Source organism: Pelobates fuscus, chromosome 10 (genome assembly GCF_036172605.1).
Source record: "Pelobates fuscus isolate aPelFus1 chromosome 10, aPelFus1.pri, whole genome shotgun sequence".
Classification (NCBI taxonomy): Eukaryota; Metazoa; Chordata; class Amphibia; order Anura; family Pelobatidae; genus Pelobates; species Pelobates fuscus.
In genome coordinates this window covers 127,719,784-127,746,451 of record NC_086326.1, presented here as the reverse complement: position 1 = coordinate 127,746,451, position 26,668 = coordinate 127,719,784, and the positions used below count along the sequence as shown (strand labels likewise).

General features: G+C 40.2%; 1 protein-coding gene across 1 annotated transcript in view; it reads right to left on the bottom strand.

Moving 5' to 3' along the window:
- Positions 1-26,668, bottom strand: part of CDHR1 (cadherin related family member 1) — a 166,393-nt gene that overhangs the window by 7,646 nt on the left and 132,079 nt on the right. Inside the window, exons 14-15 of the mRNA XM_063435215.1 lie at positions 16,339-16,406; positions 2,262-2,490 (exon numbers count right to left, since the gene is read on the bottom strand). Of these exons, the coding sequence (XP_063291285.1) occupies positions 2,262-2,490; positions 16,339-16,406 (297 nt within the window). The remainder of the gene's footprint in view (positions 1-2,261; positions 2,491-16,338; positions 16,407-26,668) is intronic.

Below are 26,668 nucleotides of genomic sequence, written 5' to 3'. Positions count from 1 at the left end.
ATATATATTTATTTATATATCTCAATATTATTTTATTTATATTTATATAAGTGGCGAGGTCAATGTAACGGATCACCTGGCACCCCGACTGGGTACCTCCGTTGAAGGATGCTCCTAGCGCTTCCTCAAGGCTCCAAGCACTCCAGCCGACACCATAACCACCGTAGGCTCCTTCAGAGAGCAAGACAGGAACAAGATCTTACAAGAGCTTAGTAGTGATTTAGCAAGAGAGTATGACTAGCATAGCAATCCCTTGTAGCAGATTCCCCCAATAAGAGACGGCACTCCAAATTGAGGGTGAAGTAGAAATTAAGTTTTAATGAAACACTCTGCTTTTATGCACATTTTACACACATAGTACCACCCACAGGGTTTTGAAGAACCACCAATCAAACACGTAATATATAGTTAAACACTCCCATTCATTCCTAGAAAATCATCCCCTCTGCCTGTGATATAATTACTGAACACAATGGGTTAACCCCTTAGGGACACATGACATGTCTGACATGTCATGATTCCCTTTTATTCCAGAAGTTTGGTCCTTAAGGGGTTAAAGTAATTATCACAGGCGGGAAAAATATACTTTTTACACATATACTGTAACTTTAACGGGGCCGTTCGTGCAAATAGCTTAGTATAGCTGTGTGTTCAAATAGCTGAACGGGACTTAGTCTCTGTGGCTGAAAACTCAGTGGAGGAGAAGGTAAGGGTCAGCGGTGTTTGTTAAAATATGCAGCCGATTTCAGTACCATAAATTTGGCTGCACACACCGCTGACCGCGTGCGAATGAATAAAGATGGGGGTTTGTGCGAACGGCGGCCACCCAGCGGTTGGTAATTTACCTACCGCATCCTCCCAGCCTGGGAGGTAAATTGACGGCACACTTCCACTTCTGTGTGGTCTGCCTGTGTGGTACTTGGTTCCGTAAGCCCCATTTACTGAACCAAGTGGGAGAAGCCATGCACCAAGGATTTTAAAGGTCTGGGGACATAGTCTTAAAGGGGCATTGTCACACAAAGTCTCAATATGTCCCCAGACAGTTCTTAAAAGGCCATACACAGTCCAATAGAAGTCCATAAGCCCCAAGACTGTTATTAAAGGGCACAATCTCCAGGGGCCATAGTCAGAAGGTAGGAGGCGGGCAACCAGGCCCCTCCAAAAACCAGTGGCGAGGTCGCTTTCGCCACAATATATTGCTCAAATACAGACTTATTTTTAAATCCTGTTGCCATTTTCAATAAGCTGCACTGCTAGTAATGCCTTACAAATATCTGTAAGCAAAGTATTTGACCATTTGTATTCATCTATTTTAATCGCACCGACTGTATGTGAGAAAAATAGTATTTTGCTTTTATACTAAAATGTCAAGACCTGTATGGAATATTACAAGATAAATTACATTGTTTACTGCCTAAAGAGTTTATTTTACTCCATATTTTTCAAAGACAAAAGTACTAAGTGAAAAATAAAACGTGTATGTTTAAATTTCTATTATTTTATATTTTAAATTTGTCTGAAAACCAGTCTATCCACAAAACGGCAGTTCATGTTTATATGCTAGCTATGCATCCCTTGCTTCAAAAGTTATACTAATGTTTTTTCAATGCGAAAATGCTTGGCGGTGAAGGGGTTAAATACAGTCAAACCAAAATATAAGTGCTCAGATGTTCAACGCGAGTTTTAGTAAATAATCATGGGGCCTTTTGAGGAATAATGAACGAGAAAAGCCCATCAGAATCAAAGCTTGACGACGTTCTGACAATTGGTACATTCTGTCAAATTTGGCAACTAGCACATCAGGCATTTTACCAGGAATAATGTCAATCAGACACAATGCATGAATGCAAATGCCTTTTAATCTACACCCAAACAAAATGAACCATTCAGGATTTACGTGCGGAGTAGTATTCATAGAATAAGACTCACCCGTAAATCCGGTTGGATCGATTTGTTCGGGTATGGATTAAAAGGATCTGATTTGTTCAAATTGTTGGCAAATGCAACGCTAAGGTGAATTCATTTTCAGAATCTATTCAGAAATCAAGCATTGTACAAAGTATATCTCCTTTTATCCTAGTTGAATTTTAGTGTTCAATTTGATACGAAGTAGTTTGATGTCGCTAATAAAGACAAGGAGATGGTAGAATGACTTTGGCGCTAGATCATTTGAATCCAATTTCTATTCATATACAATCTTTTTATCTTTGAATAAGGCATAGACCACTTATATAAAATCACATTTTTCTCAAGTTACATACTTCAATTTTTACTGGAGATCCAATGATCATCGTCTTTTCTTGGATATTTTCATTAAATTCTGGACAGTGGTCGTTGATGTCAAGCACTGTGACAAAGACTTCAGCCAAACTGTATTTCCCTTCAGTATCCTCGGCCTTAACGTAAAAATTATATTTGGAGTTGAGTTCCGCATCAAGAGTTGCCCATGGCTGTGTGTAAATAATTCCTGTTGAAGGGTGGATAAGAAAACTGAAAAACAAAAAGACCACATTATGACAAGATCTACAAGATTTTATTTGGTAAGTAATATACATAAACACATTCTCTTTGTTATGGGGGAAAAAAACACATTTTTAATCGTTTTGGTAATAATAAAGTGTACATAAATAGTCCAACTTAAAAAAAGTAATTCAAAATAATAAAGTTATTTCTCCTAATTTAAAGAATATTTTAGTAATTACAGGTCACAAAGAGCAGGGAGTAAAACACAATTTGTGTTTTGTGGAGTGATTTTAGAAGTTGTTACATTTGTTTTCTAAGTTTAATGGCCAACACAGAAAATAAAATTGTCACACAAATACATTTATACATTGTAGATATCATAGGGTATATACATGAGGGTTTTGCAGGACTCAATTCACCATTAGGCAGGGTAGGCAACTGCCCAGTAGGGGGCACCTGTTTTCAGTACTTATGCGATTTTTTTGGTCACATTGGCCAGTGTCATTTGCAGCTCAATAAGCCTTAAAAGGATACTATAGTCATCCAGACTACTTCATCTGAATGAAGTGGTATTGGTGCAGTATTCCTCTCCTCTTAACTCTGCAATGTAAACATTGCAGTTTATTAGGAATTGTAATATTTACATCGCAGGGTAACACCTTAACCCCTTAAGGACACAGCTTCAGAAGCTTGTCTTACGCTTAATGACACAAGCAATTTTTGCATTAACAATGTGTGCATAATTAGTGCAGGTTAAAGAAAGCAATTAAAAATAAATTAATTTAGTTGTTCTGAATTACAGAATATATAATGTGTCTGGGATTTTAAGTTTTTTTTGGTAGTTACAGGTCACAAAGAACAAGGAGTAAAATAAACTTTTAATGTGGAGCGATTTTAGAATTTGGTATGTTTGTCTTGTACGCTTAATAGCCATAAAAGTAAACAAAATTGCCTCACAAAAGTATATATTTATATAAAGTAGACATCACAAGCTATTTACCTAATGTTGTGTTGACACTTTCTACGTAGCCATATCACCGCCAACCTCTGCTAAATATTGGAGTAAAACTGTGTTTTTTTTGTTTTTTGGCACACAAACTTATAACAAAGAACTTCTCATGTGTATTTTGTAAAGTTGGTGTGTGCTATTCCTGTACAAAGTTTTATTTTGTTTTCAGTTACATCTGCTGAGTAAAATGACACCCCGTTTGTATGTCTTTGGCACTATTTTGTGAAGCTACAGTGCCATATATGAGACCTGTCCTTTTCAGTATTCACAGTAGAATTTTGAGAGACGGATTTAATGAGCCTATGCTTCCATTTGGGGTATTATAACAGTTTGACTGTTCAAAAAAATCCCACAAAGGCCTACCATTTGTAAAAGTAGACATTCCAGGGTATCTCATATGGTGCATATTGTGCCCCCATTTTTTCACCAATATATGCCAAAGTATGTGGTAAAAAATTATTTTGGGCATTTTTTACATACGGATTACATTTTTGCTGGGCATTTTGTATATTTCATATGTGCCACTAAGTTCAAACCCCCCAAATTATGCTCAGCTAAGTTTTCTGAGTAAAATGACACCTCATTGTATGTCTTTGGAAATATTTTGTGAAGTTACAGTGCTGTAAAAGAGACGTAACAAGTTTACGTTTTTAAGTTTGAATTTTCATGGAGGGTTTTGATGCGTCTGTGTTCCACTTTGGAACACTTGAGCAGGCTACATATTACAACTACACCATAAAGGCATACAATTTCTTAAAGAACACATCCCAGGGTATTTCAAAAGGCATATTTTGAACCTTAGCGTGGGATCATTTTTCCGCTAGCTTGTACCAAGTGTAGTGGTAATAAGCTTTTTTTCTGCCTTTTTGACACACAAAGTGTGTTTGCACAGTATATTTTGCAAACCGTATGTGTGCTACGACTGCATAATACTTCATATGTTGCTCAGCTATGTTGGATGAGTACAGTAATACCCCCGGATGTACCTTTGCCAGGTATATGTGGACATTAGAGGGGCGCATTTGGGACATAGCCATTCCATTTTTTTTTTCAAACTTTCAATTTTTGCGATGTGCCCATGTCCCATTTTAGAGTATTTTACCAGGCTATATAATCCAAATACACCATAAATCCATACCATTTCTTAAAGAAGACATCCCAGGGTATTTCAAAAGGCATATTTTGAACCTTAGCGTGGGATCATTTTTCCACTAGCTTGTACCAAGTGTAGTGGTAATAAGCATTTTTTCTGCCTTTTTGACACACAAAGTGAGTTTGCACAGTATATTTTGCAAACCGTATGTGTGCTACGACTGTATAATACTTCATATGTTGCTCAGCTATGTGTCGGCTGAGTACAGCAATACCCCCATATGTACCTTTGCCAGGTATATGTGGACATTAGAGGGGCACATTTGGGACATAGCCATTCCAGTTTTTTTTTCAAACTTTCAATTTTTGCGCTGTGCCCATGTCCCATTTTAGAGTATTTTACCAGGCTATATAATCCAAATACCCCATAAAGGCATACCATTTCTTAAAGAAGACATCCCAGGGTATTTCGAAAGGCATATTTTGAACCTTTGCGTGGGATAATTTTTCCGCTAGCTTGTACCAGGTGTAGTGGTAATAAGCGTTTTTTCTGCCTTTTTGACACACAAAGTGAGTTTGCGCAGTATATTTTGCAAACCTTACGTGTGCTATGACTGTATAATACTTCATATGTTGCTCAGCTATGTCGTCTGAGTACAGCAATACCCCCGTATGTTCTAATACCCCCGTATGCAGCCATTCAGTTTTTTTTTCTAACTTTGAAGTTTTACGCTGTGTCCATGTTCCATTTTGGAGTAGTTTAGATAGTTGGTTATTGAAACTTCCCCACAAACACATACTATTTATTAAATAATACACCCTGGGGTAATTCAAAAGGCATATTTTGAACCTTAGTGTGGGATCATTTTTTCTCTAGTTTGTTCCAGTTGTAGTGCTAATGAGCATTTTTTTAAATGTATTTTTTTTTACTTTTTTAAACTTTTTAAAACTAGTTTTTTTTTTTTCTTTATTTTTGTAGTGCATAAGAGGTAACATACTTGCGCGAGGTACCCCGTCGGCAATCCTCTTGCAATGTCAAAGAGTACATAACAGTGGGGTTATCAGAAATACATGCACAATTTTTATATTTATAAATGAACAACTTCGGTTAAATTACGTTGAGTATGCTTGGATAACATTGGATAACATCAGAGTAACAATAGTAATGTTGGGGTAGACTAGGCTGCCAGGATACAGGTCCTGCAGATAGGGTATACTAGAAGAGGGTTCACTATATACATGAGAGCAGTACTTTGCCATGTCTAGGGCAACTGGGAGGGTATACTCATGTTACGCTATGAAGATGGTAATCTCAAGACATATGTAGGTGAACAGATGTTATTGCGGTACTCAGTTAAGATAAGGGGTTCACGTTGCTGCAACAGCAGGCACCAATTAGTACGAGAATACAGGTGAGACAGTGTTTTAGCAGGCAGTACCATCTCTAGGGTAAATGGTGTCAGGCGCCATTTTGACTCATGCCACCGTGACTGCTTCAGGGTAGGGTAGTCTAGAATACAGAACAGGTAAGAGCCTTGCCCTGTAAAGAGAGTACGCGATCTTAGCTGCCACATTGCTCCGGTATAAGGAGCGCAAGGTAACACTATGACACTGGAGCGTGTACATGTTTGCTATATTATGTCATAAAGTAGGTAAAACGTATGTGTACATTAGGATAGGTTAGGTTATACATTTCAACTTATCTGGGCACATGTAGAAGGTGGGTATCAAAGCATCAGGGCTCCCCCAACATTGTCTCATAAATTGTAAGCTGGAGAGACAGGAGTTTGGCCCCCAGCTCCACAGGCCAGTCCCCTAGCCTACGCCAACATGGTCCATTGAACTGTCCAGCATAGACATGACTTGCCAGGGAGCGGCTTGCTCGTTTGGTGAGGAGATACTCGGCCACAGGTAGCATGAGTGTCGGCTCAGAGGTGACCGGGGAGTTCTCTCCATGAAGTTGAGGACAGACGCCTGAATGACGTGGCTCGTCACTCTGCGGTAGCGGCTGGCAGGGTGTCGGACTACTCTTCGCCACCCCAGCTGGTCGTGCGGTTTCCGCGGCTGACGTCGCTTTACTCGGTTGGGAGGCGGGTGCTTGTTCTGTTTGGATCTCATGCCCGGCTTCGTTCGCACTGGAGCCGAACCTCGACGTTTTGGGGGTGGGAATCCTTCCCTGCCCCGGTGCTGCGGGAGGGCTGGAGTTTGTATGCTACCAGCCTGGGGACCCACGAGACCCAGGGTCGCCCCTTGCGGGGTAGTGCGGTGAGTATCCTTCAGTCGCTGGCTCGGTCGCTGTGCTGCTCTCCACCAATGTGGCCGGTACCTCCGGACCATACCCTTCGTTGTGCTCAGCCCGGGAGGGCTCTGGGTGTGTGGAGCTGAAGTGTGGTTCCCGTCTCCGGCTCTCATCCCTGCGGCCTTTTGGTAGCGTGGGGTTGCTGGCTGCATGTAGGCCTCTAGTTTCGCCCAAAAGCGATCAAAGATTCTGTCAATAGAGTCTCTCGTGCAATCTTTAGTTGCTGCTGTAGCAGTTTGGTGCCTTCGCTTGTCCGACCTTTGCATGTCAGAATGTTCCACCATCTTGGGGACCCCTGCCTCCATTTCGTATAGGGAGGTCGGTGCGCCTGTCTCTCGGTGCGGAGGCCAGAACACCCCATCCGGTGGGGACCGAGATATCCCCCATCGGTCCATAGGGGGGGGGGGTGAGTTTGTTCCTCACTCTTAATGCGGTTGGCATCTGGCGGGAAGGCGGCCGTCCGACCCCCGTGCCTCCGCTAGGCCTCACGTTGCCGCTGCGGTTCCCGGTCGAGTACGTCGCCATGGATGGTACCGACAGGTCCGTGGGAGCTTTCTCCGTGTACTGAGCTCAATTGCGGTAAGTCTCCAGCAGTCAGATTCGGGCTATACGCGGTTTTTGGACTCTCTCCGCAGGAGCTCACACAACGTGCGACTTGTCGGTTAGCTGGTTCGGCTCCGCCCCTTTAAAACTAGTTTTTAAACTTTTGTTTTGCTTATTATTTTTTTAAACTTTCCTAAACTTTCTTAAAACTTTTTTTTTTTTACAGATTTAACATTTTTCTAAGCTTTTTTTTTTTTTACCGTTAACCCCTAACTAGCAGTAAGCAGCCCATAACTCCCACCCACCCAAGCTAGCAAAATATATAATTATAAAATATTTAAATTAATTAAATAAATTGAACCCCTGAGGGTTAATAAATAAATAAAAGTTAATCCTCAGGGGTTAAAACAAATTAGATCACAGTATAATACTGTGATCTGTATTTTGATCACTGTAGGCAGTGATCGACTGGCAGGGAAGGGGTTAATTTTTATTTGGACTGGGTAAAGGGGGTGTCTTTTTATTTTTTACTTAAACATTATTAAAACTTTTTTAAAGTAATTTTTAACTTTTTAAAGCTTATTTTAAAACTTTTTTTAATGTTAACCCCTAGTTAGCCTAACTCCAAATCCCCAAATTCCCCATCAACTTCCACCCACTACAGTTAGCTAAATATATAATTGTAAAATATTTAAATTAATTAATAAAATAAATGTAACCCCTGAGGGTTAAAAAAAAAGAATTAACCCTCAGGGGTTAAAAAAATACTGATCATAGTAAAATGCAATGCCTGTCAATTGATCACTGTAGTCAGTGATCAATTGGCAGGGAAGGGGTTAATTTTTTATTAAAAGGGGTAAAGGGGGGTGGGATTTTAATCAAACTTTATTTTTATTTTTTAACAGGGGGCAGGATCCGCACTGATCCGTCTCCCTGCACTTCACAGTGAACCCGGAAGTGCAGGGAGGCGGAAGGTGAGTATACTAAGCACATGTGCTCGCTCTGACATGCTGTCAGAGCGGGCACATGTACTGGGACAGCCGGATCCGGTGCTCCCGGTCTGCCTCTAATACAGAGGCAGACCGGAGAACCATTAACCCCGCGATCGCCGCAATTGCGGCGATCTGGAGTTAATTTTACCGCGTGACGGACGAGGTCCGTCACCCGTCGTTAAGGGGTTAAGGACTGAGCCAAATGTACACGTTGTGATCAAAACAAAACGTAAACAAAAACTGGAATTTGCGCTATATGTCTGTTCAACCGTAATTCACCTCTTTCAAATTAAGTGCACCCCCAATTGTTATATATCAATTTGTTCAGGAGAAATAGGGCTTTCATTTCACATGAACTATTCATATGTGAAACTCAATTAATTATGAATAAAATCTTGAAGTGTGAGAAATGAAGATTTTAAAAAAATATGTTTAGTCCTGCGTGGCATTTTAACTGTGAATGAATGTCATGAAAATGTTAGCTTTTACTGCAATAAAATGCACATATTTGTATTCAGCAAAGTCTCACAACTAAGACAGTACCCCCATGTACAAATTTTATGGTGTTTTGGAAAGTTACAAATATAGCAGGTTTCATTTTTCAGTTTATATACATAGAAATTTGCCAGATTAGTTATGTTGCCTTTGAGACTGTATCGTAGCCCAGGAATGAGAATAATCCCACAATGGCATACCATTTGCAAAAGTAGACAACACAGGGTATTCAATATAGGGTATGTCTAGTCTTTTTTTTATTAGCCACATAGTCACAAACACTGGCCTAAGTTAGCATTTATATTTGTGTGTGTTAAAAATGTAAAAAAAAAAAAATTGTGACAAAACTGAAAAGCAAACCTTACATTTGACCATGTAACTTTCAAAAACACTATAAAACCTGTGGGGTACTGCTATACTCGGGAGACTTCACTGAACACAAATATTAGTGTTTTTAAAACTGTAAAACAAATCACAGCAATGATATCATCAGTGAAAGTGGCATATGTGTGTACAAAATGCAAAAAAGTAACTTTCACTGACAATATCATCACTGTGATACATTTTACTAGTTTGAAAAACTAATATTTGTGTTCAGCGAAGGCTTCTGAGCAAAACAGTTACCTCCATGTGCTGGTTTCATGGTGTATTTGAAAGTTAGAGGTTTAAATATAGTGCTATAAAATTTCATTTTCTGTACGTTCTAACTGGGTTTGTCAGGGAGGTCCCTCAAATTGTAATCAATATGATTACTTAATTTAAATATATATACATATTTAAGTAGAGATTGTAGCCGTATTAGTCCAGTGGTGTAGATGTAAAAAACAGATTAAAAAACATGGACAGCTGTTCACTGACTTTGCTCCTCTTCCTGAGTTGTGTTTCAAAGCTGTTGTATACAGCAGACACATACTCCAAGGAATTCATGTATAAAGTGGAATTATGAGGTCAAAATTTGGTTACTTGAGCTCATTTGCATACGCCTACCCAGAAGCCCTTGCAATAGTGAGAACACTGTTAAAGTGAGATTTCCGTGGGAAAAGCAAGTCTTAAGGCTTGATTGGTGTGTGTATTTGTGTTTAGCAATGTATTAACTATCCACTTACTTCAGGTGGAAGCGGTTTTTTTCCCACCACAAATCTGTTGGTATATATATATATATATATATACACATATCAAAATACAGTTAGAATTAAATGACATATATGTATATAGCTTTTTGTAATTAATTTTTTTATTAATTTATTTTTTATTTACTTATTATTTAATTTTTTATAATAATATATATACAATATATATCGTTATATATACAGATATATATATGTGTGTGTGTAATTTATTTATAAGTATATATATATATAGTGTAGATTGGATTAACCATATTAGTCCAGTAGACAAACTGCCAAAATACCAGAGTATTGCAGTATGCAATGTTACCTTTTTTATTGGCATTGTATATATAAATATAAAAATATAAAATATATATATATATTTATTAATATAGAAATACACTTATAAATAAATTACACACACACACATATATATAAATGTTTTTAAAATACACTAAGTATGACAATATATACAGGGAGTGCAGAATTATTAGGCAAATGAGTATTTTGACCACATCATCCTCTTTATGCATGTTGTCTTACTCCAAGCTGTATAGGCTCGGAAGCCTACTACCAATTAAGCATATTAGGTGATGTGCATCTCTGTAATGAGAAGGGGTGTGGTCTAATGACATCGACACCCTATATCAGGTGTGCATAATTATTAGGCAACTTCCTTTCCTTTGGCAAAATGGGTCAAAAGAAGGACTTGACAGGCTCAGAAAAGTCAAAAATAGTGAGATATCTTGCAGAGGGATGCAGCACTCTTAAAATTGCAAAGCTTCTGAAGCGTGATCATCGAACAATCAAGCATTTCATTCAAAATAGTCAACAGGGTCGCAAGAAGCGTGTGGAGAAACCAAGGCAAAAAATAACTGCCCATGAACTGAGAAAAGTCAAGCGTGCAGCTGCCAAGATGCCACTTGCCACCAGTTTGGCCATATTTCAGAGCTGCAACATCACTGGAGTGCCCAAAAGCACAAGGTGTGCAATACTCAGAGACATGGCCAAGGTAAGAAAGGCTGAAAGACGACCACCACTGAACAAGACACACAAGCTGAAACGTCAAGACTGGGCCAAGAAATATCTCAAGACTGATTTTTCTAAGGTTTTATGGACTGATGAAATGAGAGTGAGTCTTGATGGGCCAGATGGATGGGCCCGTGGCTGGATTGGTAAAGGGCAGAGAGCTCCAGTCCGACTCAGACGCCAGCAAGGTGGAGGTGGAGTACTGGTTTGGGCTGGTATCATCAAAGATGAGCTTGTGGGGCCTTTTCGGGTTGAGGATGGAGTCAAGCTCAACTCCCAGTCCTACTGCCATTTTCTGGAAGACACCTTCTTCAAGCAGTGGTACAGGAAGAAGTCTGCATCCTTCAAAAAAAACATGATTTTCATGCAGGACAATGCTCCATCACACGCGTCCAAGTACTCCACAGCGTGGCTGGCAAGAAAGGGTATAAAAGAAGAAAATCTAATGACATGGCCTCCTTGTTCACCTGATCTGAACCCCATTGAGAACCTGTGGTCCATCATCAAATGTGAGATTTACAAGGAGGGAAAACAGTACACCTCTCTGAACAGTGTCTGGGAGGCTGTGGTTGCTGCTGCACGCAATGTTGATGGTGAACAGATCAAAACACTGACAGAATCCATGGATGGCAGGCTTTTGAGTCTCCTTGAAAAGAAAGGTGGCTATATTGGTCACTGATTTGTTTTTGTTATGTTTTTGAATGTCAGAAATGTATATTTCTGAATGTTGAGATGTTATATTGGTTTCACTGGTAAAAATAAATAATTGAAATGGGTATATATTTGTTTTTTGTTAAGTTGCCTAATAATTATGCACAGTAATAGTCACCTGCACACACAGATATCCCCCTAAAATAGCTATAACTAAAAACAAACTAAAAACTACTTCCAAAAATATTCAGCTTTGATATTAATGAGTTTTTTGGGTTCATTGAGAACATGGTTGTTGTTCAATAATAAAATTAATCCTCAAAAATACAACTTGCCTAATAATTCTGCACTCCCTGTATATATATATTATTATTTTTTTTATTTACTAATCTATATTTTTTATTTTTTATTTTACAGCAGCAGACAGACTGTCTGACGCCTATTACGGCCATGTGACCGCTCTGTTGGAAGAAAGTGTTTTCTAAATTCTGCTTTGTACAAATAAATATTTTCCCAATTTTGAACAAACTAACATGAGAAAATTAATGAATTGACACAAAACTAATTTCTTCCCTTAGTACGCATGCTTCATATATCAAGATGGTTTACAGTGAAGACAGAAAAAATAGCTTTTGATCACATAAGTTGCTAATTACTATGTTAGATTTCAATAAAACATTGCAGAAACCATTTCTCACCCTCTTCCCCTGCTGACTTCCTGCACGCATTAAATTATATTAACACAATGTTCGATATAAAAAAATTAGACTGTCTATATATAGGTTTTACCACCTTTGAGAGGTGAGAAAACCAGAATAAATTGTGACAATTATGTTCCTCTCTATTTGAACAGCTGTGATATTTGGTTACCAGTGTTCCAGCTGCGTGTAAACCTTCCCCCACTCTGATCCAATTAACAGCTTGTTAAAAAGCTTTAGTAAAAATCCAAATGTAAGTTATCAATGGAAAAACAGCATGGAATATTTTTTTAAACATTGCTGCGTGAGCACGGCCCTGTGGGACAGACATGATTATTCATCATTTTAATTTCTTATATTCTTTATGTTTGCTCAATCCGTGTAGATACTATGTTAACGTTATTCTCATAAGACAAGTCTGTGGATCACAAATATGTTTTTTTCTCTATAAGATTTCCTTCCCAAAATATATATATACTACTCGTGTTCACAGATCTTTTATTATTAAAGCAGCTAATTAATGGATATCATTGCAATTTGCGTATACTAGTTTAGATATACTTAATATTACAAGAGAAGATAAAGTAGGCCCAATCAAAGTTATTCAATGTATGGAGTTTACCTGATTTGCAGCTTACTTATTTAGTGCTTGTGCTACAATTCGTAGCCAGCAGGTGTCACAGGAGACCTCTTAGTGTTCTACGATTTGCTTTTTGTCTCGTAGGTGAACCTGGTTCAGCTGTAACTGCATGCATTGTACATGCATAACATTTAATGTGATATAATGTATATGTGGTAAGCAAGTACCACATAACCTAGACCAGGCATAGGCAACCTTCGGCACTGCAAATGTTTTGGACTACACCTCCCATGATGCCTTGCCAGCATCTGCTACAACGTCTGCAGTACATCTGCAGTGCAGCCTACTCCTGACCTAGACAAAAGGCAAAAACCTATATCTAGGAAAATAGTTATTTCAGCTTCAAAACACTATTTGTTTAGATAAACGCCTTTTGACAACTTTTATTCAAATATTTTTCATGTTTTTTTTTTACAGATTTATTTTTACAGATTTTTTCAGATTTCAAAGCCATTTGCCCAAGAAACAGGCACCCAGGCAGCCTCAGAAGGTGGCCCTTGCTTGCCGATAACCACCTTAAGGAAAGTGACCTCTGATCGCAAATAAGCAACAAGGAACCCCATAAAAATGGCCCTTGTTTGCCAACAAGTCCACAAAGTGCTCCAGGAAAGTGTCCCTCCTCACTAATAGATGGAGAAAGTGGCTCTTGCTTGTCAATAGACAGCAAAGCTCTACATGACCCTGCCCACCAATACACACCCAGTAGCCCAGCAAAGTTGCACCTTATTGCAAATAGGCCCCAGGAAACCTCTGGGAAAGTGGCCCCTGCTCAGCAAAACATGCCCAAACACCCTGGGAAAGAGGCCCCGGCTAGACAATAAATGTTTTGGCACCACTTGAAATGGTTTTGCCTGAGTACTAGTTAGGCAAAATGTATTTACCTAAGCAAATAGTGGTTTAAATGTAAAATAAATATTTGCCTAGACAAAGGCTATTTGCTTGATATTACTATTTGCCTTTTACATATACACATACATATAAACAATTCTTCATTATGAACTAAGATGCTAGCGACAGATCAAGAAACACAATGCATGTGTGTCCTTGGTTGGAATGTGCATATCATTCAATGCTTTGGTTTAAAAGTTTAAAAAAAAAAGTTGACTACTGGATATATTTAATATATCTTCTCTTCCGCACTGTTATTTTATAAGGGATGCTATTTTTTATAGATTAATATTTTAATGGCCAGATAATAAGATAATGCTGAATTTATGATAACTGGATATTGTAAGTATTCCAAAAAATTTACAGTAATTACACAGAATTCCTTTTTTCTCTTTGCCCTCCTACCTGGCATCTTGGGGGAGGTGTTTATAGATTTTGTGGGGGTCCTAAAGGTCATCTTTCTTTTAACAAAAAAAAAACATACATTCCAAACCCTATGGTGTTAAAATCACTACATAGCCATCCCCCCCCCTCCCCCGACCTATGATTGCTCCCCCTGAATATAGTAAAATCTTGCCTTTATTTTAGTCTGCTGGTGATGGCTCTGCCCTTCCTCTGTCTCCATGGTTGACATCATCAGAAATCATGATCTGAGCCAATCACAATCCTTTCCCATATGGATGCACTGGAATGTCTGAGATTGCCAAGGAGACGGGTCCGGGGGCGGAGCCCAATGCTATGTTGGCCAGTCAGCATCTCAGATAGAGATACATTGAACCTTTCTGTGTAAGGGTCATCAAATTTTTATAGATAACAGAAAGAGCTTTAGTCCAATTATCTGGACCTGGCTATGTTTTTGACTTAAAAGGGACTTTTACTTAAACCTTTGTCATCCTGTTCGATTTGGGTCTGAAACATTGCCAGGTCCACCAACAGTGGAATAAAGCTCTATTATCTAATTCAGTGTTTTGTCTCTGTGATTTATTTAGTAAATAATGCCCATTTTAATTTTTTTTCCCGGAGTTATTTATATTCCAACATAAGCTGTACATTTCAGATAACAGAAACTTTTTCATAAAGTGCAAAAAAAAATATGTGAATATGTTTGTTTGTTTTTTAAAAGTTACACCCCCAATATTTTTTTGAAGCATGAACAAAAAATGAAAATGGATAATGTGTAATTTTACATATCTTTAAACAGTAAGATATACGTTGCTATATCTTCTCACTTTTATGTACTGGTTTTTCATTCTATGTTTTAAATAAATGCTAGATCAGTCGTTTTTGTAAATAAATACAGCTTGCTACTGAAGGTGTTACCTGACTTAGATAAAATGGCAGCTTGAAGAAAAATCGGTAACATTCTACAAGTCATCACACAGCTGATGCAACATTATCAATCTTCAGAATACAGATTTCTAGTCTATACAACAGTACACATGACCACATTAATAATATTTTATGGTGTGTATTGCAAGCATCCCCACATTTGTATGGCTGCCTCATGGAACTGCAATCCCATGCCATCTAATTCCAAGCAAGCAAATAAGATATGACTTGCGGAGAAGCTTGGAGACCACACCCTTTTCTAGAGGCTTATGTTGAGACTGAAAATGGGCTTTAATTAAAATATATAGTGTCCTATATAGTGAGTTCCTTTTCTTCCACATCCCTGCCTTATTGTTTTACCAGCAGAGCATCCCCCTATTGTTCCAAGAAAGGGTTTCAACACCATTTCAAAATGGCTGCCTTGCCTTTCCTTTAAGTCTCCCTTATGGTCCACAGTCCTTAATCAGTGTTTGCCACACCGTTCCCTGTTATGTAAACATTACGTTTTATTTACAATTTGTGTTTCTCAAAAAAAGAGTTCTACTCTCCACTTTATCAAGTGTCTGATTGATATCTGTGGATAATTTTGGCAGTCTTAACCCCCCTCTACTGCTCACTTTGTGAGATCCTTGGCACTATCAGTCGGGTAATGTTGAAGGAAAGGCACTCTGCTAGTTTTTCCTCTTTGCAGAAGATATGAATGCTGGGTAGAATAGGTTTCAATCCCAAGTCTCTAGTCGTCACTCCTGTGTCCACTATGAGTAATGGTGTGTATTATTTTTATTGAGGGCAGGGATTTGGCAAAAATAAATATTTTTGTTTTCTAACAGGGTTATTAATTAAAGTAAGACTTCAAATAAAATTTCCTTATTGTATATTTTGTGCTTTGTGTTCACTATATTTTCATTTTCAGTTTTTAATCAAGAAATCATTTAACAAAATATTTTGAAAAATCACTGTTTTAAATTTAAGGCAAATATTGGAAAACATCTGTAGAATGCCACCAAAAAATTCCTTGTCTTTATCAACCATGCTGGTAACACCTTTTATGATAGAATTTGCATTGGGATATAATTGAAATCACAATCTACTGATACTTACAGATCAGATCCTGCACCATAGATTGAATATTTTATTTCACCCCAGAGTCCTGAATCCAGGTCTGTTGCCTATTTGAAAATAAGAAAAAAAAATGTAAATAAATAAAAACATATCAAAATTAAGTATAACAAGAATGCAATAAAAGCATTGAACTTGTAAATAGGTATGCTAATGCTAAAAAGATTTAGGGGAGGTTTTAACATATTTCCATTGAAGTCATTATTTTTTTGTTTTTCTTGTGAGAAATTAAACTTACATCATGCTTAGAGATCACACTATTAAGTATACATAATCTCAATAGTACTTATCAATCTGGGCATGTTTTTACCTTATGTATAATAATGTTTGCATTTCTAACATTAGAGTACCACTTTAAGACTTTTCTTAAAGTGTGGAAGATGCCAATTACAGCATGGCAGAGAAATGTAGTATAGTCCAGTGAAGGGCACAAGCATGATCTAAAAAAGTTGTGCAATATTGCCCCTATTTTTATACATAATCTGCAACAAAGAACATAATAATTAGATAGTGGCCGATAGTGCGCAGATATGTATTTCTAATCAAATTTTCTTTGTATACATATCAATTGGGTTGTAAGTAAACCACTGTTTTTAATAAAACACTTTTATATATAATCTTCTATACATCCAAGTATGGAAAAGGTTTTGCGCTTTTTTTTTTATTTTAGCAAACTCCAAACACCAGGTGTCAGTAGTACCCTGATCCCCACCCAGGGTAAGTTGTCAAACCATTTGAGAATGGCTTGACAAACTACCTAGGACCTGCCCGGCGTCAGTTGCCTGCTTCCATGAAGCTCCTTAGTTTTACTGAGCTAAGCTCTTCCCAGCAAGGCCACCACGTTGGCTGAGAGCATCAACAAAGCACTCTCAGCCAATGAGGTAAAGGACAAGTGTCAGCTCAAAACTATTTTTTAAAGAAAAGAAAAGGCATGTAGATAATATTCATGCATAGGCAAAGTATAAAGGCACTTATAAAGGGTTTATAAATCCACAGTAGGAGGACAGCTTTGGAAGTTCTGAGTTAACCCAGCATGTAGTGGCAATAGTATTATGATTTATATGTCCAATAAGGTAGGGCCAAAAGCTGGTTGACAGGCCCTTGTAGAATGTGGTAAGTCCTATGGAGGATCTTGTCGCTGCCTGGTTTCTGGGCACCTGTGTCTCCCCAGGAGCATTGACAGTTGAGGCCACTACTCCCTTCTGTTTTATGGGAGGGATAGTTGGTAGTTTAAGGCCCTTTAAAAACCGTGACAGGTCTTCCGAGGCTGACAACATGTGGACACTGTCCCCTCTCGGTACCACCAGGGTTCCCATCTGTTCGTGACTCCTTGCTCTCTCAAGAGTTTGGTCACTAGCATAAACCTGCATCTGTCCATGAATACAGAGAAAAGTAGGTAGTCGAACACAGATCTTGCAGCTGTCCACTGCAAAGTTGGAGTACTTTTTAGAGCAGGCTATCACGGATGTCTTCACAGCTGCATCCTGAGTGACATCTATATTATCCCTGGGCAGAGGCGGCTCTAGACTTTTGGAGGCCTTAGGCGAAAATAAAATATGAGCCCCCCCCCATGCGTGATAAAAAATAATTAAAAAAAAAATAAGCAGGAAATATTAAAATTAACTGTATACATTGCATATTTTAAGGCAAACATTAAAATATGCATCTCCTCTCCTTCCCCCTTTATTTGCATCTCCTCTCCTTCCCCCTTTATTTGCATCTCCTCTCCTTCCCCCTTTTTCTCCCATCACCTCTCCTTCCCCCTTTTTTCCCCATCACCTCTCCTTCCCCCTTTTTTCCCCATCACCTCTCCTTCCCCCCTTTTTTTCCATCACCTCTCCTTCCTCCTTTTTTTCCCATCACCTCTCCTTCCCCCCTTTTTTCCCATCACCTCTCCTTCCCCCCCCTTTTTTAATCACCTCTCCTTCCCTCTTTTTTCCCATCACCTCTCCTTTCCCCTTTTTTTTCATCACCTCTCCTCCCCCTTCTTTCCCCATCACCTCTCCTTCCCCCTTTTTTTCCCATCACCTCTCCTTCCCCCTTTTTTTTTCATCGCCTCTCCTCCCCCTTCTTTCCCCATCACCTCTCCTTCCCCCTTTTTTTCCCCATCACCTCTCCTTCCACCCCTTTTTTTATCACCTCTCCTTCCCCCTTTTTTTCCCCATCACCTCTCCTTCCACCCCTTTTTTTATCACCTCTCCTTCCCCCTTTTTTCCCCATCACCTCTCCTTCCCCCCTTTTTTTCCATCACCTCTCCTTCCTCCTTTTTTTCCCATCACCTCTCCTTCCCCCTTTTTTTCCCATCACCTCTCCTTCCCCCCCTTTTTTTTAATCACCTCTCCTTCCCTCTTTTTTCCCATCACCTCTCCTTCCCCCCCTTTTTTTCATCACCTCTCCTCCCCTTCTTTCCCCATCACCTCTCCTTCCCCCTTTTTTTCCCATCACCTCTCCTTCCCCCCCTTTTTTTTAATCACCTCTCCTTCCCTCTTTTTTCCCATCACCTCTCCTTCCCCCTTTTTTTTCATCACCTCTCCTCCCCCTTCTTTCCCCATCACCTCTCCTTCCCCCCTTTTTTTCCATCACCTCTCCTCCCCCCCTTTTTTCCCATCACCTCTCCTTCCCCCCTTTTTTTTAATCACCTCTCCTTCCCTCTTTTTTCCCATCACCTCTCCTTCCCCCCTTTTTTTTCATCACCTCTCCTCCCCCTTCTTTCCCCATCACCTCTCCTTCCCCCTTTTTTTCCCATCACCTCTCCTTCCCCCCCTTTTTTTAATCACCTCTCCTTCCCTCTTTTTTCCATCACCCCTCCTTCCCCCTTTTTTTCATCACCTCCCCATTTTTTTCCCATCTTTTTTTCCCATCACCTCTCCTTCCACACTTTTTTTTTTATCACCTCTCCTTTCCCCTTTTTTTTTTCATCGCCTCTCCTCCCCCTTCTTTCCCCATCACCTCTCCTTCCCCCTTTTTTCCCCATCACCTCTCCTTCCACCCTTTTTTTTATCACCTCTCCTTCCCCCTTTTTTCCCATCACCTCTCCTTCCACCCTTTTTTTTATCACCTCTCCTTCCTCCTTTTTTTCCCATCACCTCTCCTTCCCCCCTTTTTTTCCCATCACCTCTCCTTCCCCCCTTTTTTTCCCATCACCTCTCCTTCACCCCCTTTTTTTTAATCACCTCTCCTTCCCTCTTTTTTCCATCACCTCTCCTTCCCCCTTTTTTTTCATCCCCTCTCCTCCCCCATCACCTCTCCTTCACCCTTTTTTTCCCCATCACCTCTCCTTCCACCCTTTTTTTCTCCCATCTCCTCTCCTTCCCCCTTTTTTTCCCCATCACCTCTCCTTCCACCCTTTTTTTATCACCTCTCCTTCCCCCTTTTTTTCCCCATCACCTCTCCTTCACCCTTTTTTCCCCATCACCTCTCCTTCCACCCTTTTTTTCTCCCATCTCCTCTCCTTCCCCCTTTTTTTCCCCATCACCTCTCCTTCCACCCTTTTTTTATCACCTCTCCTTCCCCCTTTATTTGCATCTCCTCTCCTTCCCCCTTTATTTGCATCTCCTCTCCTTCCCCCTTTATTTGCATCTCCTCTCCTTCCCCCTTTTTCTCCCATCACCTCTCCTTCCCCCTTTTTTCCCCATCACCTCTCCTTCCCCCTTTTTTCCCCATCACCTCTCCTTCCCCCCTTTTTTTCCATCACCTCTCCTTCCTCCTTTTTTTCCCATCACCTCTCCTTCCCCCCTTTTTTCCCATCACCTCTCCTTCCCCCCCCTTTTTTAATCACCTCTCCTTCCCTCTTTTTTCCCATCACCTCTCCTTTCCCCTTTTTTTTCATCACCTCTCCTCCCCCTTCTTTCCCCATCACCTCTCCTTCCCCCTTTTTTTCCCATCACCTCTCCTTCCCCCTTTTTTTTTCATCGCCTCTCCTCCCCCTTCTTTCCCCATCACCTCTCCTTCCCCCTTTTTTTCCCCATCACCTCTCCTTCCACCCCTTTTTTTATCACCTCTCCTTCCCCCTTTTTTTCCCCATCACCTCTCCTTCCACCCCTTTTTTTATCACCTCTCCTTCCCCCTTTTTTCCCCATCACCTCTCCTTCCCCCCTTTTTTTCCATCACCTCTCCTTCCTCCTTTTTTTCCCATCACCTCTCCTTCCCCCTTTTTTTCCCATCACCTCTCCTTCCCCCCCTTTTTTTTAATCACCTCTCCTTCCCTCTTTTTTCCCATCACCTCTCCTTCCCCCCCTTTTTTTTCATCACCTCTCCTCCCCTTCTTTCCCCATCACCTCTCCTTCCCCCTTTTTTTCCCATCACCTCTCCTTCCCCCCCTTTTTTTTAATCACCTCTCCTTCCCTCTTTTTTCCCATCACCTCTCCTTCCCCCTTTTTTTTCATCACCTCTCCTCCCCCTTCTTTCCCCATCACCTCTCCTTCCCCCCTTTTTTTCCATCACCTCTCCTCCCCCCCTTTTTTCCCATCACCTCTCCTTCCCCCCTTTTTTTTAATCACCTCTCCTTCCCTCTTTTTTCCCATCACCTCTCCTTCCCCCCTTTTTTTTCATCACCTCTCCTCCCCCTTCTTTCCCCATCACCTCTCCTTCCCCCTTTTTTTCCCATCACCTCTCCTTCCCCCCCTTTTTTTAATCACCTCTCCTTCCCTCTTTTTTCCATCACCCCTCCTTCCCCCTTTTTTTCATCACCTCCCCCTTTTTTTCCCATCTTTTTTTCCCATCACCTCTCCTTCCACACTTTTTTTTTATCACCTCTCCTTTCCCCTTTTTTTTTTCATCGCCTCTCCTCCCCCTTCTTTCCCCATCACCTCTCCTTCCCCCTTTTTTCCCATCACCTCTCCTTCCACCCTTTTTTTTATCACCTCTCCTTCCTCCTTTTTTTCCCATCACCTCTCCTTCCCCCCTTTTTTTCCCATCACCTCTCCTTCCCCCCTTTTTTTCCCATCACCTCTCCTTCACCCCCTTTTTTTTAATCACCTCTCCTTCCCTCTTTTTTCCATCACCTCTCCTTCCCCCTTTTTTTTCATCCCCTCTCCTCCCCCATCACCTTTCCTTCACCCTTTTTTTCCCCATCACCTCTCCTTCCACCCTTTTTTTCTCCCATCTCCTCTCCTTCCCCCTTTTTTTCCCCATCACCTCTCCTTCCACCCTTTTTTTTCCATCTCCTCTCCTTCCCCCTTTTTTTCCCCATCACCTCTCCTTCCACCCTTTTTTTATCACCTCTCCTTCCCCCTTTTTTTCCCCATCACCTCTCCTTCACCCTTTTTTCCCCATCACCTCTCCTTCCACCCTTTTTTTCTCCCATCTCCTCTCCTTCCCCCTTTTTTTCCCCATCACCTCTCCTTCCACCCTTTTTTTTCCATCTCCTCTCCTTACCTTTTTCTCTCTTCTCCTCTGCTCTCTTTCCTTCACCACCAGCAGCGTCTTTCTTTTTCTTCTCTTCTTCTTGGTACCGCAGGCGGGGGTATGCAGGGAGGGGTTACGTCGTCGCGCCGTGACGTCATCAACATCGGCATCGCGGATTGGCCGATTAGGTTAGTGTGCAGGAGGAGGGAAGGGGGACTCAGTACCCCACGGAACCCATGTGAGAGGGTTCCATCTTTCATTAGAGCCGAGCGGCGACGCGGCAATGCGGATGCGGCCGCCGGCTGGCATGAAAATATTACAAATAAGCATTTATTTTTATAGCACTACTGAAGTGTCTCTCTAATTACACGGTTTAGGCGACCGCGAGGCCCCTTTAGCGCGAGGCCTTAGGCGGCCGCCTAAACCGCCTAATTAGAGAGCCGCCTCTGTCCCTGGGTGCCTCCACAAGGGCAGTAGCTGCCTTCCTAATCAGGAAGGTTGACACTATGGGCCGCAATTCATCCTCCCTGGTGACCTCCATTGCCTGCATCACTCTGTGGCGGAATTCCATCAGAGCTTCTGGGCCCACCGTTTCTGAAGCTCCGTAGATCCTGACATTTTTCCGGTGGTGTCGCACCTCTATAGATGCCACCATGTGGGAGAGGCTCTGTACCTGCTGGGTAAATGATTCCACCTGAGTGTGGGTATTTGTCAGCCTCTGCTCCCTAACACCTTCTCTTGCTCAACGTCCCAAAGTCTCTGCAGCAACCCGCCGACCTCCAATTGCACCCACTGCAAGGTTGGCCTTCCAGACCTCTCTCAGGTCCAGGAAGAGCTGATTAATATCTCCTTTAGTGGAGGGAGATGCGTCCGTGTCGGAGTAATCTGTGTCGCTGGAGTGATGCAGCTTCTCAGGTGCCATTTTGTGTCAGGCCTGTATCGGCAGTCTCTTGAGGGGTCTTTGGATATCATGAAGCATTATGTTCTCAAAAAGGGCAGATTTTTTGTGTTTTTGCCTCATCTCTCTATTGGGAGAGGTGTGGAGGAGTGTCGGGGTATCTTTTGCCGTCAGAGTAAGTGGAAAATTTGTGAAAATAAGGTATATTTGCTGTGTATGAGCTCTAGACATACACGTCTGCTCAGTAGGTCAGCTAGTCACGCCCCCCTAGGAAATAGCTTTTTAACTGTAGTATATGTGACAAATTAGAAAACTCATCCCTACATTTATAATATGGTAGGAACCTACAGACTGCAAGCTCGTTTGAGCAGGGTCCTCTTCAACCTATAATTTCTGTAAGATTTCTTGTAATCGTCCTATTTATAGTTAAATCTTCCCTCTTATAATATCGTAAAGCGCTACGAAATTTGTTGGCCCTATATAAATGGCAATAATATTAATAATAAAAAAAAAATAACCTACAGCCATAGACATGCACATTGGTTTAGACAGTGTTTGAATACCAACAGTTAATCTCTGTGACAAATCCTCATTTTATAGACTGTTTTACGTTCTGCCACTTAAAGGCTATGGACTGTGTCTAGAGACACCATTTGGGAGTTAACATGCCCGGCCTCCTGACAAGACTTAATCACAGTTTCACTGGTTCCGTGCCTTCTCTCTCCCTGGCAGTCGTTCGTGCGTATGAACTTGCGAACAGGCTTCAGCTGTACTTCATCACGACCGCAATGGAACTCAAAATGGCTTTTGGTCACAGTCAGGAGTACTGTTTACTTTGTGCACAGGAGCCCCCAACAGTTGACTGACCAAAGCACCAATCACTCTGGAACTCTTTTGGGCATGGACCACGTGTGCGGCCGGTCAAACCTGGCATTTGGTGAATTCTCTATGGATCCAGGCGCTATTTGGACATATTGGGCACTCAGAGATAAGCTATCAATGGATATAGGCATGTGGGGATTCGGTACTGTATTATGTGTGTAATTTCTGGGGTTTTCTGGCTTGAACCCCCAACTCAATTATCTCCATGGCCAGGTTTATGTGTCCATGAATGGAGACCCTATGCTGGGGGTCTGTGTATAAATTCTGTGTGGCTTGTCTGAATAAACCAGATCTACTCCCAGTATTAAGTCTCAACTAATGCATGTGGAGAAAGCTATACCAGCTTTAATCATTACCTCTGAAAGGAGCTATTACACTACTGGAAAGGGAATACTTGGTGGCGATACTACTGTGGTCCACCACAGTCTCTATGGTCTTTCCTGCTTCACTGCCTACACAGAAGCTGGGAAGACTATAAAAACTAACTTGGTTTTTAAACACTGTCTGATCCAAGGTGCATGTATATGGCTAAAGGATCCTGTCATATACTACCGAATAAGTTTGTAAGTTTTTACACATTTGTCAGTACTTGATGAAAGCATTATTACAATAAAACATATTTTTGAGCAGACAGTTGTCCTTTAAACCCTGCACAGCACAGCTTGACGAGAGTGGTGTCCAATTGTTATCTTAAGTGGGTTCAAGGCACTCCAGGCACCACGACCACTACAAAGGGTAAAGTGGTTATGATGCTAGAAGTGTTCCTCTAAGAAGAAAAAAAAACATTTTTTTTTTAACTTTATATTGGAAATATCTGAATATATATTCTTTCAAAATACAAATACAATGTGCTGATAATTCTCCAGGTTTTCAGCATTACTCAAGAAATACACAGCACTTACAAGTAGACCTGTAATGCATTTTTCATGTCCTGTACAATAGAGGCTCTTGGGATAGTTTGCATACGCATTTTGCATAGACACACACACACTTCTGTAGAACTTCAGAATTACAATATGCTATTTCAAAAATCGACTTAAATGTGAGATAGTAAATATGAATAGGTGTTATCTATACTTGACGAGGTAGTCAACAGAAAATACAAGATTAAAAAAAAAAGTAATGCACAATTTAATAACTTTCGGAAACACAAACATAAGAGTGATTCCCTTGCAGACAGTTTTCGTAAAAGGATTACTGCCTTCTGCTTTGAGGCTCAAACTGGATATTCTCTAATCTCTTAAAAAAACATTGCCTGCGGAGTCTGCTGGCTTAATTATTGTCCTGCATAAAGATGCTTATTTTAAACCAGTAAGCAGAACAAATCTGGGATAGTACTTACAGTAAAGAATCTTCTTCAGTTAAAATGATTGAAAATACAGATTGAAATCGCCTGCAATTCTAATGCATTTAAATAGCACTGTTTAACAGGAACGACTATATCTGGTAATTATCAGGAAACCTTATTGGTGAATGTATTGCGATCGCCTTATTTTATTTATTATTGCGTACTGAAGATTGAGCAGTGTACAATCAGATCCAATGAAATATTTTATTTGCACAGTGAGACAGAGAATGTCAGGCAGGCATTGAGCAATGTATTATGGAAAATAATGCTATCAAGGGTTGCAGGTATCATAATTGGTTTGAGGATGACTGTAGAATTTTTTGAATTCCTAAGCAGCTGGGAACAAGAGATAGATATTTTCTTTCCTGATCAATCATTATTTCAGCATTAACTAATGGGTTAGCTCTGCCGACTCAGTTGAAAGGAGAGGAAATTCAATTCTGATGCATAAAAAAGACTGCTCTTTCTCTAATAGACAGCCTTTTTCCTGTCCTCCATAGCAGAAGGAGGCGTCCTGTTTAGGCAGGACAAGTTTTTATTTTAAGGTTACCAGGCCACTTTTTGAAAAAGTGTTTGCTTCTCTATTCCTGGAGAGCTGGGAACATGCAGCACTTTTAAAGATATCTCGATGAGCGCACATCTTTTAGTGACAGGGAGTCTGACCTTAACTCTCTCCCTAAGCAAAATAGTCCAGATTTTGGGTCCTATTCATATCCTATCCCTCAGTCCTACTTCAATTTCATCTTGGGACACCATGGAACTGTCCACAAGCCGTACAGTGCAAGTGCATCGTTAGATACTCTCACATTGGGAAGAGTGCACTAGGGCCAGCAGGGAAAGCTTCAGTAGCACTCCCTTCATGGTCCTGAAGGATGTACGAAGTTCACTTCCTGTCCTGCCCTTTCAATATGGATTTAGCTGCCTTTAAGTTTGTATAATTTATAAATAATTTTGTAATATTTTGAAAATATTATTTATTCTAATTTTTACTTATTTATATCCTTTACCTACCCACACAATATTTATTTTGACAAATCCTTTCCAATGTAACTTTTTCACATTTTAGAATTGATATTATATATACGGCTTTCCTCTCATTATTTACAGGGGGCACTATGTCATATATTTTTTTTTTATATTCTACACAAAAAAAAAAAAATATATATATATATATATATATATATATATATATATATAATTGTTTCACTTATATTTAATCTATTGCCCTTCAACTGTAGTAAGTACCTAATATGTGCATTTTAATATTACCTCATTATTAGAATTGTGCTAATAAATGCTTATTAGAGTACTTTTTATATTATGTTTATTTGCCATTGCAATGTTTAGCCCATGACTAACATGGTGAATGGACAACTACTGCTATAGTACATGGCATGTCATCTTCAGATGATGGTCCGGGATATGCAAGTCATTACAGGAGGTATACTTAAGTCTTAGTAATTCCTAGTGAATCCTTCTCAAACTAGAACAAGGCGCTGAAAAGTAAATAGTTCTTTCCCCTCTCACTAACTGGACGACACACAGTTCTGAGATTACAACTATTTTTTATTCAGAGACAAAGTCTTTTATAGCCAGAACCCCAGCATAGGGTCTCCATACAGTACAATGCAAACCCCGGCAAGGAGTCTCTGTGTCTGGGAGATAATTGAGTCAAAGACCGGTAAGTCAATTATCTTCCAGATACAGAGAGCCAAACATAAAAAACATAAAAGTACCCCAATTACACATAATTAAAACATATGAAACCCCACATATCCTATATCCCCGAAGAGCCCTGATCTGAGCGCCCAAGTTGTCCAAATAGTGCTCAGATTCAT